Source organism: Ceratotherium simum, chromosome 13 (genome assembly GCF_057802395.1).
Source record: "Ceratotherium simum simum isolate JZ-2026a chromosome 13, ASM5780239v1, whole genome shotgun sequence".
NCBI classification, from domain to species: Eukaryota; Metazoa; Chordata; class Mammalia; order Perissodactyla; family Rhinocerotidae; genus Ceratotherium; species Ceratotherium simum.
Window position 1 is genome coordinate 38,412,175 of NC_141912.1, and position 15,981 is coordinate 38,428,155.

General features: G+C 39.2%; 1 protein-coding gene across 1 annotated transcript; it reads right to left on the minus strand.

Annotated features, from left to right (window-relative positions):
• Window positions 1-1,740: 1,740 nt before the first annotated feature.
• TMEM217B (transmembrane protein 217B) lies at window positions 1,741-2,307 on the minus strand. Its single transcript, XM_014782565.2, has one exon. The coding sequence runs from the start codon at window positions 2,305-2,307 to the stop codon at window positions 1,741-1,743; it is 567 nt and encodes a 188-aa protein (XP_014638051.1).
• Between the last annotated feature and the right edge of the window lie 13,674 nt (window positions 2,308-15,981).

Genomic DNA, 15,981 nt, shown 5'->3' on the forward strand with positions numbered 1-15,981 from the left:
ATGCTCTAGATTCAAATCCTGCTTTTGCTACTACGTGACCTTGATCACATCACTTAAGTGCCCTGCCTCAGTTTCACCAAACCATAAAATGGGAACATTAGGATTAAAACTACACAAGGTGGTGAATGTAAAGGGCTCTCAGTAAAAGAGCTCTCCATTCGTGAATAGTAGTGGCGTATCAGCTCTCAACCCTGGGGGTGTATTGCTTCAAAATAGTGGTTCTCAACTGGGGGCAATTTTGCCCCCCGGGGAACATTTGGCAAGGTCTGGAGATATTTTTGGTGGTCACAAGGATGGGGGAATGCTACTGGCATCTAGCGGGTAGAGGCCATGGATGCTGCTAAACATCTACAATGCACAGGATAGGCCCCTACAAGACAGAATTACCCAGTCCAAAATGTCTACAGTGCTTAAATTGAGAAACCTGGAGCTTTCTTTCTTTTTTTTTTTTTGAGGAAGATCAGCCCTGAGCTAACATCCATGCCAATCGTCCTCTTTTTGCTGAGGAAGACCAGCTCTGAGCTGACATCTATTGCCAATCCTCCTCCTTTTTTCCCCCAAAGCCCGGGTAGATAGTTGCATGTCATAGCTGCACATCCTTCTAGTTGCTGTATGTGGGACGCCGCCTCAGTATGGCTGGAGAAGCAGTGCATGCCCAGGATCCAAACCCAGGCCGCCAGTAGCGGAGCGCGCGCACTTAACCGCTAAGCCAGGAGGCCGGCCCCTGGAGCTTTCTTTAATGGAGATTCTTCTTGCCATGCTATGAACCAACATAAGGAACTGCTTTCTAAAAAGTATGAGGGAAGCAGAGCGATGCGTGAAGCTGGACAGGTTCTTTCTATGGTTGTACGCAGGAGTAAAATGAGGCTCCAGACTCCTGTGCTCTCCAATATGGCAGCCACAAGCCAGCCGCATGTGGCTGTTGAAATTGAAATTACAGGCACACCTTGTTTTATTGCACTTTGCCTTATTGTGCTTCACAGATATTCTGTTTTTTTACAAGATCCTCCACCAGCAAAGAGATTATGACTTACTGAAGGCTCAGGTGATGGTTAGCATTTTTTTTATCAATAAAGTATTTTTTAATTAAGGTATATACATTGTTTCTTTAGACATAATGCTATTGCACACTTAATAGACTACAGTATAGTGTAAACATAACTTTTTATGCACTGGGAAACCAAAAAATTCACGTGACTTGCTTTATTGCGATATTCGCTGTATTGCAGTGGTCTGGAACTGAACCCTCAATGTCTCTGAGGTGTGCCTGTAATTAAAATGGAATAAAATTTAAAATTTGATTCCTGGGTTGTAATAGCCATGTTCCAAGTGCTCAATACCACATGTGGCTAGTGGACAGCATAGATAGAGAACATTTCTATCAGCACAGAAAGTTCTATCGGAGAGCACTGCTCCAGCAGGACTCAGCAGAACCACGCGCCTGTGGGGCAAGCCACAAGAAAAAATTAGAAACCAAGGATGTGCAGAGAGGAGGGGACCATGAAAGACAAGAGCATACACCAGTGAGATGGCTAAGCAAGCACAAAGGCAGTATATAATTAAACACTAAAACAAGTCACAAACACACACACGCACAACTCTCCGTCCTCCAAGAACCACCCTTAAGTGCAGAAAACTCAAGAACCCCGAAAAGGCAAGCAAAATCAGCAGAAGGCAGGCAAGTAAAGAGGGAGCCGTGGTTGGGGAGCGCTGTCTTCTCTCTCTTCTTCCTGGCACGGTTCAGTTCCTCTTGCGGTACAATGTTCCTGGCCTAAGAGGTGGCCCAACAGGCGGCCACAAATCGACTATACTGATGGAGGAGTACCTGCGGCGGCCTATCTTGCCTAACATCTTGGGGTCCTTGTAAAGGGAGTACATATGCTTGGTGACCAAGGGCAGACAGAGGAAATGCAGGAGCATGCGGGAGATTTGGATGGTCAAGTGCAGGTAACTCAGCTCCTTGAACTGCTCTTTGATGGTCCCGTTGATGAGCAGGACCATGGAGAAGTTGATGAGCTCATAGGCGATGATCCACAAGACATAGCACAGCAGCCCCACGTAGTTGTTCACGTGAAGGCAATAGAAGAGCAAGCAGCTGACCACGATGGTGATGACGGATAGCCCGATGCTGGTGTTCCTCCTGTTGATGATGACCCAAGAGACTACCTCAGAGTTTGTGTCTGTGTAGATGTTGAACTTGTCCTCGTAGCCAATGAATGTAACCTGGTTCGAGTCAAAGATGAGGAACTGGATGGTGTTGAGGACAGAGAAGATGCCCACCAAGAAGGAGAATGTCTTGTCATTCATTTTATATTTGTTTTACCAGAGCATCTGCTGCAGAAAAAAAAAATCATGGCAATACATGACAAGATGGCAGAGCTAGCCCTAGACAAATTCCTCCACACTAGATGCAAATGGGGGAGCTAAGAGCAACAGTGGCATATGGACAGGCAATGGGCTGGAAGTCAAGGGACATGGGGTCTCGTCCCTGCTCTGACCTAACTAGCTATAGGTGACCACATCATTGGGAAGTAAGCACATTATTGGCCTGGGATACTCCTCACGTAGCTTCCAGCTCTGCTGTCCAGTGACAGCTGTGCTTTAAGTTGCCAAAAAGGGTGCTCCTATTGGTGTCAGGCTTGTGGGAATTAGAAAGCTCCTGTCTCTGGAATAATGATAGAGTCAGTTCTGGGCTCCTTTCTGTGACATTTGTTTCTCTGAAATCAGAAAACTAGCCCCTCAAGGGCCTGGAATCATCCCTGACCCTCCCCCGGGCCTCTCTTTCTTTCCTTCCAAGTGCTTAGAAAGGGAATATCCCTGCTTTGCTCCCTGGGTCTGACCCAGACTTGTCCCAAGTCATGGGGTTGGGCCGGCAGCAAGTGGACTGGGGGAAGGTTTATGGATCCAAGACTTACTATCTTCTCTGCCTAGGGCGAAGGTGCCTTAAAAATAAGCCGCCATTGTCCGGGCGAAGACCCAGCAGGCAGACCTCCCACTGCAACCTGCGTTAGACCTGAACTCTAGAGACTGGCTCCAGCCAGGATGGATATGCCTAAGCCCAGGCAAACCCTGCTGAGGGCATGTTTGTCACGGAGGGCCCAAGGCTAGGATAGGCTGGGCTCAGTGCAAACATCCCTCCCAGCCCATCACCTTCTTACCAGCTCCCAAGTCAGAGAACTCCAGAGCAAAGCTCCCTCCCCTTCTTCACCACAATGGCAAGCTCCCACCGTGAGGGGAGAGGCAAGGGCAACAGTCACACGTGAGGGGAACGCATGCAGTTTTCTGGTCCATGTGTTTCCAATGGGGACAACCGGTTGGAAGCCTGACACGGCCTCCTTCTGAGGTGACTGGAACAGGGCTCCTGCTCAGTCCTGTTGGAGCAGAGAGGCTGCCATTGGCCCTCCTCCAGACTTCTTCCTCCCTCCATCAATCCCAAACATTCTTTGTTTGTCAGTAGTAATTTTTTTATCGCAGTAAAATATACCTAACATAAATTTTACCATTTTAACCCTTTGTGAATGTACAACTCAATGGCATTAAGTACATTGACATTGTTGGGCAACCATCAGCACCATTCATCTCCAGACTTCTTCATATTCTTTCATATGAAAAACTCTGTATTCTGTACAGAGTCTCTTACAGAGAAAAACTCTCTACCCATCAAACACTAATTCCCCGTCCCACCCCACTCCCGCCCCTGAGGTCCTGTCAACCACCATTCTACTTTCTATCTCTATGAATTTGATTATTCTAGGTCCCTCATATAAGTGGAATCATATAGTATTTGTCCTTTTGCGTCTGGCTTATTTAACTTTTTGTAACGTTTTCAAGGTTCATCCAAAATCTTCTTCTTCTTCTTCTTTTTCTTTTTGGTGAGGAAGATCAGCCCTGAGCTAACATCCGTTGCCAATCCTCCTCTTTTTGCTGAGGAAGACTGGCCCTGGGCTAACATCCGTGCCCATCTTCCTGACTTTATATGGGATGCCGCCACAGCCTGGCTTGACAAGCGGTGTGTCGGTCTGCGCCCAGGATCTGAACCTGTGAACCCCGGGCCGCCGAAGCGGAGCCGGGGAATTTAATCACTATGCAACTGGGCTGGCCCCTCATCCAAAATATTCTTACATGTTATTCCCCACTATCCTCCCAACTCTGCGTGACTCCAGAATTTAGTCCTTGATACACAAACCTCTCGCTGCACCCCAGGCCCTGGAGGGTCCCAGGTGGGGCAGGAGAGGCAGTGTGCTGGCCAGTGGATGGCTACATTGATACTTCCTTGTCCCCACCAACCAAACTTCACCTTGTCCCTGCTCACAGAGCAGCTTCCAGAGCAGCCATTACCCACGGAGTGCTCTCCTGCACCACCCAAAAATAGGGCCCCAAGCCACACGGGCTTGTTCCTGTGGTTTAAGCTGTGTGGCAGATTTCAAGGCAATGTCTTTATAAGTCCCACTGGTTCCTCGTCCTGCTGCCCCTGCCTTGGTTTGGGCCCTAGAATCTCCCTCCTCGGTCACTGTAATAACAGCCTAACTTCTCTTTCTGCCTCCTGTCGAGTTCCTCTGGTACATTCTATTCATTCAACATTCATTCAGCAAACATCTATTGAGCACCTAATGAGCTTGGTACTGGAGATACACAGGTAAACATTCTAGTGAGGAAGCTAGACAATTAAAAGAACAAATGAATAAAATGTTTTTTAAAAAATTTTAAAAAGGAAAAGAAAATTTACAATGCAGCGTGATAAATGCTGTGGAGGAGGTGGTCCAGTGTCCTTAAGATGTAACAAGATTTAACCCAGAATGAGAATCAGGGGAGACTTTCTGGAGAAGGCAATCATCGAGCTTGTGTCTTAAATGATGTGGGCATTAACTGGGTGGAAAAAGGAGGCACTTCACCCCTGGCAAAGTGGACACATCCAGGTAGGCACAGGGACAGGCAAAAGCCATTTTGGAAACAGCAAGTTTGGTCTTGAGCAGAGGGGTCTTGACCTACGTGGGTTGTCAGGCCAGAAGGAAGGGGCCTTATCTGCCACCTGCCATGTGGAAGTTTCTCTGAAAGAAAATGGAGAGATCTGGAAGAGTCTTAAGGGTGTGTGTGTGTGTGTGTGTGATTATCTGATTTGCGTTTTAGAAAAATCTTTCTTGCTGCTGTGAGGACCATGGGTCAGAAATGGGTCAAGATGGGACCGGCCCGGTGCCGCAAGCGGTTAACTGCGCACGCTCCGCTGCAGTGGCCTGGGGTTCGCCGGTTCGGATCCTGGGAGTGCACCAATGCACTGCGTGACAAGCCATGCTGTGGTGGCGTCCCATATAAAGTGGAGGAAGATGAGCACAGATGTTAGCCCAGGGCCAGTCTTCCTCAGCAAAAAAAGAGGAGGATTGGCAGATGTTAGCACAGGGCTGATCTCCTCACAAATAAATAAATAAATAAATAAATAAATAAATAAATAAATAAGTCTAGTGGATAGATTTTTTAAAAATTAAAAAAAAAAAAGAAATGGGTCAAGAGTGGGGGCAGGCAGAGCAGTTGAGAGGCTGTTGAAGGAAATGGGATGAAGCAAGGCAACAGAGGGATGTTGGGGGAGCATTTTGGGTTTGGGTCTATGGCAGAATGAGTCTGGAATGAGCACCTGGGTGGAGGGTGGCCCATTCACTGACGTGGGGAGCATGAAGGCAGAAACATACTTAGGATGGAGGTGGGGAAGATGATGATGAAGACAGCTTGGGAAATGGTGGATTTGAGTTCCCCTGGGACATCCAAATAGACATGTCTACTACAAAGTCACCTCCATCAGCCTGGAACTCCAAGAATCTGAGCCTTTATTTTTGAAATAAAGGTTTGCCAAATATGGAATTCTTGGTTAAGAGTGGTTTTTTGGGGAGCACTTTGAATGTTATCCCACTGCCATCTGGCCTCCATTGTTTCTGCTGAGAAATTAGCTATTGATCTATTGAGATTCCCTTATACGCGATGAGTCATTTTTCTCTTGCTGCTCTCAAGATTTTCTTCTTGTCTTTGACTTGAGCATTTTTACTATGCAGTGTGTGTTTGTGGATCTCTTTATATTTAGCCCAATTGAAGTTCATCGAGCTTCCTGGATGTGTAGGTTAGTGTTTTTCAATAAGTTTCAGGCATTTTCAGCCATTATTTCTGCAGGTATTTTTTCTGTTCCTTTCTCTGTCTCCTCTCCTTTCAATACTCCCATTTTGCATATGTTGGTTGGTATGTTTAATAATGTCCCACATTTCTCTAAGGCTCTGCTTATTTTTCTCCTTTTTTCTCTCTACTCTTCAGATTGCTTAAACTCTAGCACATATCTTCAAGTTCACTAATTCTTTTTTCTGCCGGTACAAATCTACTTTTCAGCCTCTCTAGTGAATTTTTCATTTCACTTATTGTACTTTTCAACTCCAGAATTTCCATTTGGTTGTTTTTTATAACTTCTATCTCTTTATTGGTATTCTATATTTGATATTTTACTTCTTTTAAGATCAGGAACAAGACAAGGATCCCCATTTTTGCCACTTCTATTTAACATAGTACTGGAAATCTTAACCAGAGCTAATAGGCAAGAAAAAGAAACAAAAGTTATCTAACTTGGAAAGGATGAAGTAAAATGATCTCTGTTTACAGAGGACATAATCTTATATGCACAAAACTTTAAAGATTCCACCAACAAAAAAAAAAAATAAAGAAAAAAGAAAATTGCTAGAACTAATAAACAAAGTCACCAAAGTTGCAGGATACAAAAATCAGTTGTATTTCTATACACTAACAATGAACAACCCAAAAAAGAAATTAAAAAAACAAGTCTTTACAATATCATCAAAAAGAATAAAATACTTATGAATAAATTTAACCAAGGAAGTGAAAGACTTGTACACTGAAAACTAGAAAACATTGCTCAAAGTCATTAAAGGAGATACAAATAAATGGAAAGACATCCTGTGTACATGGATTGGAAGAGTTAATATTGTTAAGATGACAATACTACCTAAAGTATTGACCTACAGATTCAATGTAATCCCTATAAAAATACAAACAGCATTTTCTTTTTAAGAAATAGAAAAATTCATCCTAAAATTCATGTAGGATCTCAAGGGACCCCAAATAGCCAAAACAATCTCAAAAGAGATGAACAAAGTTGAAGGTCTCACACTTCCTGGTTTAAAAACATATTACAAAGCTATAGTAATCAAACAGTGTGAGTATCTGTCATAAAGGCAGACATATAGACCAATGGAATAGAATAAAGCCCAGGAAATAAACTGTCATGTATGTTGCTATGGACAAAATTGTCTCCCCCCAAAATTCATATGTTGAAGCCCTAACCCCTAATGTGACTGTATTTGGAGATAGGGCCTTTAGGGAGGTCATGAAACTTAAATGTGGTCACAAGGGTGAGGTCCTAATCCAATAGGATTGGTGTCCTTATAAGAAGAGGAGGAGACACCAGAGAGCTCTCTCTCTCTCTCTCTCCACCTGTGCCATGTGAGGACAGAGAGAAGGTGGCCATCTGCAAGCTTGGAAGAGAGTTCTCCCAGAAACTGAATTTGCTGGCACCTTGATCATGGATTTCTAGCATCCAGAACTGTGAGAAAATAAATGTCTGTTGTTTAAGCCACCCAGTCTGTGGTATTTTGTTATAGTAGCTTGAGCAGACTAATACCTATGGTCAAATAATTTTCAACAAGGGTGACAAGACCAGTCAGTGGGGGAAAGGACAGTCTTTCCAACAAATGGTGCTGGAAAAAACTGGATATCCACATGCAAAAGAATGAAGTTAGACCCTTATGTTATGCCAAATACAAAAATTAACTCAAAATGGATCAAAGACCTAGATGCGAGAGGTAAAACTAGAAAACTCTTAGAAGAAAACATATGGGGAAAGCTTCATGACATTGGATTTGGCAATGATTTCCTGGATATGACACCAAAAGCACAGGCAACAAAAGAAAGAACAGAAAGAAAAACAGATACATAAATTGGATCACATCAAAATAAAAAACTTCTGTGCATCAAAGGACACAACAAATAGAGTAAAAAGGCGACCCATAGAAAGAAAGAAAATATTTGCAAATCAAATATATGATAAGGGGTTAATATCCAGAATATATAAAGAAGTCCTACAACTCAACAACAACAAAACAACCTGATTAAAAAATGGGAAAAAGACTTGAATAGACATTTCTCCAAATAAGATACACAAAAGATCAATAAACACATGAAAGATGCTCAACATTACTAAACATCAGAGAAATGCAAATAAAAACCACAATGAGACACCACCTCACACCCATAGGATGGCTATTATCAAAAAAACAAAATAATAATTTTGGGTTGGGTTTCTGGGGAGGATGTGGAGAAATTAGAATCTTTGTGCACTGTTGATGGGAGTGTAAAATAGTACCACTGTGGTGGAAAACAGTATGGTGGTTCCTCAAAAAATTAAAAATAAATTATCATATGATCCAGCAACTCCACTTCTGGGTATATACCCAAAAGAATTGAAAGCAGGGTCTCCAAGATATATTTGTACAACCACGTTCATAGCAGCATTATTCACAATAGGCAAAAGGTGGAAGCAACCCAATGTACATCAACAGATGAATGGATAAACAAAATGTGGTATATATATGCAATGGAATATTACTCAGCCTTAAAAAGGAAAGAAATTCTGACCCATGCTACAACATGGATGAAACTAGAGGACATTATGCTAAGTGAAATAAACAGGACAAAAAATGGCAAATGCTGGGGGGCTGGCCCCATGGCCTAGTGCTTAAGTTTGGCACGCTCTGCTTTGGTGGCCCAGGTTCAGTTCCCAGGCACGGACCTACAATACTCATTGGCGGCCTTGCTGTGGCGGCCACCCACATACAAAATAGAGGAAGTTTGCAACAGATGTTAGCTCAGGGCAAATCTTCCTCAAGCAAAAAAAAAAAAAAAAAAAACTAGAGGAAGATTGGCAACAGATGTTAGCTCAGGGTGAATCTTCCTCCAAAAAAAAAAAAAAAAGACAAATGCTGTTTGATTCTACTTATATGAGGTACCTAGAGCAATCAATGCATAGATACAGAGAGTAGAATGGTGGTTGCCAGGGCCTAGGGGCAGGAGAGGATGGAGAGCTGTTGTTTAATGAGTCTAGAGTTTTAGTTTTGCAAGATGAAAAGAGTTCTGGAGATCTGTGGCGCAACAATGTGAATGTACTTAACACTGCTGAACTTTACACTTAAAAATTTATGATGGGAAATTGTGTTATGTATATTTTACAATTAAAAAATTAAAAGTATTTAAATTTTAAAAAATATAAGTGAAATAATCTTTTTCAGACAAACAAAAGCTGAAAGAATTTATTGTCAGCAGATCAACACTACAACAAATGTTAAAAGAAGTCTTTTAGGCAGAAGAAAAATGATCCCAGATAGAAATCTGGACCTACACAAAAGAATGAATAGCACTGGAAATGGTAACAACATGGGTAAAAAAGATAAATAAATAAAGATATTTCTCTTATTATTTAAAGCTCTTTAAAAGATAATTTAAGCAAAAATAACAATGTAGGATGAGGTTTATAATATATAAAAGTAAAATATATGATAACAGTAGCACAAATAGGAGAGGAAAATTGGAAGTATACTATTGTAATGTTCTTATAGTATATGTGAAGTGGCATAATATTACTTGAAGGTAGAGTGTGATGAGTTAAAGATGTATACCATAAACTCTAAAACAATCATTAAAATACACAACAAAGAATTATCTATAATAAGGTAGCAAAGGAGATAAAACGAAACCATAGAAATAATAAATTAATCCAAAAGAAGGTAGAAAAAGAGGAAAAAGAACAAATGGGACAAATGGAAAACAAATAACAAGATGTCCACTAAGAATAAATGATCTAAATACCCCAATAAAAAAGCAGAGGTTGTTAGAGGAGATAAAGAAGCAAGACCCAACTATATAGTGCCTATAATAAGCATATTTTAAATATAAAGACATAAATTGGTTAAAAATTAAAAGACAGGAAAAGATATACCATGTCAACACAAATCAAAAGAATACTGGAGTAGATGCATTAATATCACATAAAGAAAGTTTCAGGGCAAAGAATAATCCTGGGGATAAAGAAGGTCGTTTCATAATGATAAAGGGGTCAGTTTATCAGAAGGATATAACAATCCTGAACATTTATGCACGCACTAATAGAGTTTCAAAATACATGAAGCAAAAACTAATAGAATTACAAAGAGAAATAGACAAGTCCACAAGTATAGTCAGAGATTTCAATACCTCTCTTTCAGTAATTGATAGAACAAGTAGACAGGAAATTAGAAAAGATATTAGAAGATTTGAACAATACCATCAAACAACCTGACCTAATTGACATTTATAGAACACTGCACCCAACAATAGCAGAATAAATATTCTTTCTAGGTACACATGAAACATTCATCAAGATAGAACATATTGTGGACCATAAACTATTTTCAATAAATTGAAAATGATTCAAATAATATAAAGTATGTTCTCTGATTATACCAAAATTAAATTAGAAATCAATAACAGAAAGACTTCTGGAGAATCCCCAAATATTGAAACGAAGTAGCACATTTATAAATAACTCACAACTCACAGATCAAAGAAGAAATCAAGGGGAAATTAGAAAATATTTTTAACCTACTAAAAATGAAAACACTGCATATCAAAATTTGTGTGATGCCATTAAAGTAGCACTTAGGGGAAATTTTATAGCACTGAGTCCCTGTATTACAAAATAAGATTATGGACAGCTAATTTTTGACAAAGGAGCCAAGAACATACAATAGAGAAAAGAAAGTCTCTTCAACAAACGGTATTGGGAAAACTGGACAGCCACACGCAAAAGAATGAAAGTAGACCATTAACTTACACCATACACAAAAATTAACTCAAAATGGAATAAAGACTTGAATGTAAGACCCGAAACCATGAAACTCCTAGAAGAAAACATAGGTAGTATATTCTTTGACCGTGGTCTTAGCAGTATGTTTTTGAATATGTCTCCTCAGGCAAGGGAAACAAAAGAAAAAATAACCAAATGGGACTATATCAAACTGAAAAGCTTCTGCATGGCAAAGGAAACGAGCAACAAAACGAAAAGACAACCAACCAATTGGGAGAAGATATTTGCAAGTCATATATCTGATAAGGAGTTAATATCCAAAATATATAAAGAAATCATACAACTCAGCAATAAAAAAACAAACAACCCAATTAAAAAATGGGCAGAGGGTCCAAACAGATGTTTTTCCAAAGAAGATATACAGATCGCCAACAGGCACATGAAAAGATGTTCAACATCACTAATAATTAGTGATGTTGAAACCACAAGACCTCACCTCACACCTCTCAGAATGGCTATTATTAAAAGACAAGAAATAACAAGTGTTGGAGATGATGTGGAGAAAATGGAACCCTCGTACACTGCTGGTAGAAATGTAAACTGGTGCAGCCACTATGGAAAACAGTATGGAGATTCCTCAAAAAATTAAAAATAGAACTACCAAAGGATCCAGCTATTCCACTTCTGGGTATTTATACAAAGAAAACAAAAACACTAATTCAAAAAGATATAGGCACCCCTATGTTTACTGCAGCAATATTAACAATAGCCAAGACTTAGAAACAACCTAAGTACCCATCAACAGATGAATGGATAAAGAAGATGTGGTACATATGTATGTGTGTGTGTGTGTATATATATATATATATATATATATATATACACTCAGCCTTTATTTATATATAAAATGGAATACTATTCAGCCATAGATGGACCTTGAGGGCATTATGCTAAGCTAAATAAGTCAGATGGAGAAAGACAAATACCATAAGATTTCACTCATTTGTGGAAGATAAACAAACAAACACATAGATACAGAGAACAGATTGGTGGTTACCAGACGGGAAGAGGAGTGAGGGAGGGCAGAAAGGGCACATTTGTATGGTGACGGATGGCAACTAGACATTTGTGGTGAACATGATGTAGTCTATACAGAAGTCAAAATATAATTATGTACACATGAAATTTATATAATGTCATAAACCAATGTCACCTCAACAAAAACAAAAATCAGAAAGGTCTTAGGGCCGGCCCCGTGGCTTAGCGGTTAAGTGCGCGCGCTCCGCTGCTGGCGGCCCGGGTTCGGATCCCAGGCGAGCACCGACACACCGCTTCTCCGGCCATGCTGAGGCCGCGTCCCACATACAGCAACTAGAATGGATGTGCAACTATGACATACAACTATCTACTGGGGCCTTGGGGGAAAAATAAATAAATAAAATCTTTAAAAAAAAAAAAGAAAGGTCTTAAATCATTGACCTCAGCTTCTACCTCAGTTTTGAGAAAGTATAAAAAGAAGAGCAAATTAAACTCAAAGTAAGTAGAAGAAAATAATAATGATCAGAGAAGAAATCAATGAGACAGAAGACAGAAAAAGAATAGATAAAATCAATGAAACCAAAAGCTGGTTTCATTAAATATTAATAAACCTTGGGGCTGGCCCAGTGGCGTAGTGGTTAAGTGTGCGCGCTCCACTTCAGAGGCCCGGGGTTCACAAATTTGGATCCCAGGCGCAGACCTATGCACCGCTCATCAAGCCATGCTGTGGTGGCATCCCATATACAAAATAGAGGAAGACTGGCACAGATGTTAGCTCAGGGACAATCTTCCTCAAGCAAAAAGAGGAAGATTGGCAACAGTTGTTAGCTCAGGGCCAATCTTCCTCGCTAAACAAAAACAAAAACAAACAAACAAAAAACTAATAAACTTCTAGTCAGGCTGATCAGAAAAAAAAGAGAGAAAACACAAATTAACAGTATCAGGAATGATAGCAGTGATTTCACTACATATTCTACAGATATTAAAAGGATAATAAGGGAATATTATGAACAGCTTTATGGCAATAAACTTGACAACTTAGGTAAAATGGACAAGTCTCTTAAAAGACACAAACTACTAAAGCTTACTCAAGAGGAAATAGATAACCTCAATAGTCCTGCAACTGTTTTTAAAATTTTTAATTTGTAATTAAAAACTTCCCACAAAGAAAATTCCAGGTCCGGATAGCTTCACTGCTGAATCCTATCAAAGATTTAAGGAAGAAATAAATACAAATTTTACATAAGCTCTCACAGAAAATTGGAAAGGAAGAAATACTCCTTTCTATGAAGCAAGCATTACTCTGATACCAAAACCTGATGGAGACATTGAAGAAGAAAACTACAGACAAATATCCCCCATGAACATAGATGCAAAAATTCTAACCAAAATTTAACAAATCGAATGCAACAATATATAAAAAGGATTGTATATAATGACCCAGTAGAGTTTATCCCAGGAATATCATGGTTGGTTTAACATCCAAAACTCTATCAAAGTAGTTTACCATATTAATCATCTGAAAAATAAAGACTATATGATCATCTCAACACATGTAGAAAAAACATTTGACAATGCAACGTTTACTCCTGATTTTAAAAAACTTCAGCAAACTAGGAATAGAAGGGAATTTCTTTAACCTGATATAGGACATCTATGAAAAACCTACAGCTAACACCATACTTAATAGAGAAAGACTGAGTGCTTTCCCTCTAAAATCAGGAACAAGACAATAAGGTCCCTTTTCACTACTTCTACTCAACATCATACTGGAGGTGCTAGCCAGTGCAATAAGGCAAGAAGGGGAAGAAGTAAAACTGTCTTTATTTGCAGACAACATGATTGACTATGCAGAAAATCTGATGGAATCTACAAAAACATTACTTGACCGAATATATGAGTTTAGCAGTATTGTAGGATAAAAGATCAATATACAAAAATAATTGTATTTCTATATCCTAACACAAACAACTGGAATTAAAATTTAAGAAGCAACACCATTTATAATAGCATCAAAAATATAAAATACAGACAAATCTCACAAAAGATGTGAAAGGCTTGTATACTGAAAACTACAAAGCATTACTAAGAGAAATTAAAGAAGACAAGTGAATGGAGAGAGATACTGTTCTCACGGGTTAAAAGACTCAATATTGTTAAAATGTTAATTCTGCCTAAATTAACTATAGATTCAATGCAATCCCAATCAAAATCCCAGCAGGCTTTTTTAAAATAGAAATTCTAAGCTGATTCTAAATTCATATGGAAATGCAAAGGACCTAGAACAGCCAAAACAATCAAAACAATTTTGAAAAAGAACACAAATGGAGGAATGTGATTTAAAGACTTATAAAGCTACCGTAATCAAGACAAAGTGGCATTGGCACATAAGCTAATAGCCCAGTGGAATAAAATGGAGTCCAGAAATAGGTATCTGGGTATATACAAAGTCAATTCAGTAGAGAAAGGATAATCTTTTCAACAGTGTTGGAACAATCAGATATCTAGGAGTAAAAAAGTGAACTTTGATCTATCTCTCTCGCCATACATAAAAAATACCTCAAAAGTGATTATATATCTAAGTATAAAACCTAAAACTATAGCTTCTAGAGGAAACCATAGGAGAAAACCTTCATGATCGTGGGTTAGGCAAAGATTTCCTGGATATAATAACCAAAAGAGTGATCCATAAAAGAACAAATTGATAATTGGACTTCAATGAAATTAAAAACCTCTGCTCTTCAAAAGACACTGTTAAGTGAATGAAAAGACAAGGCACAAACTGGAAAAAATATTTACAAATCATATATCTGATAAAGGACTTGTATCCAAAAAATATAAAGAACTCCCAAAACTCAACAATGAAATAACCTAATTTTTAAAAATGGCCAAAAGATTTGAAGAGACACTTTACCAAAAAAGAAATAAGGATGCTGAACAAGCACAGGAAAAGATGTTCAACATCACTTGTCATTAGAGAAATGCAAATGAAAACCGCAATGAGATACCCCTGTATACCTATTAGAATGGCTAAAATGAAAAACTTATTGTCCATACTAAGTGCTGGCAAGGATGTGGAGGAATTGGAATTCTTAGACACTGACAGTGGGAAGATAAAATGGTACTTCCACTCTAGAAAAAAGTTTGTCAGTTTCTTAAAAAGTTAAAATGATATTTACCCAAGATAAATGAAATCATAAGTCCATACAAAGTCTTGTACACAAATGTTTATAGCGTTGTTATTCATAATTGCCCCAAACTGCAAACCACTGGATGTCCTTCAACGGGCAAATGGATAAACAGACTGTGGTATATTCATGCCATGGCATCCTACTCAGCAATAAAGAATGAGCTATCAATATACATAATGACATGGATGAGTCTGAAGGCATTCGGCTAAGTGAAAGAAGCCAGACAAAAAAAGAGTACATACTGTATGATTTCATTTATGTAAAATTCTAGAAAATGCAAACTAATATATAGTGACTGCAGATCAGTGCCTTGTGATGGTAGCGGGTGGTGCAGAAAGGGGCAGGAGGCAGGGATTAGGAGGAAACTTTTGAGGATGATACATATGTTCATGAATTCAATTGTGATAGTTTTACTGGGATGTACTTATGTCAAAACTTAACCAAATTATATACTTTAAACATGTGCAGTTTATTGTATGTCAATTACACCACAAGAAAGATATTATATAAATAAACATTTAACATAATGTCTAATGTTTGAAGTGGAAATTTTCTCAGTTTTTCTTCCATCCTGGCTTAAACTGCTTCTGACAGTTTCTGCACCTGAACGCAAAGTGAAGTCTGTTGATCTGTGATAATGTGTAATCTTGTACTGTCTTACATGGGTGGCTAATTGATTCATAAATAGTGATTTAGTTTCTCCCACTAAAGTGCAAAATCCTCAGGGTCAGGCCTCATATCATACACTTTTTGTATCCTCCTACAGTGTCCAGCACAGTGACAGGCCAGAAAAGTTTAGCAAAGACCTTTTGATTAACCAAGTGCTTTTTGTGATTCTTGACAAATTTGGGCAAAGGAGGACTCAAGACA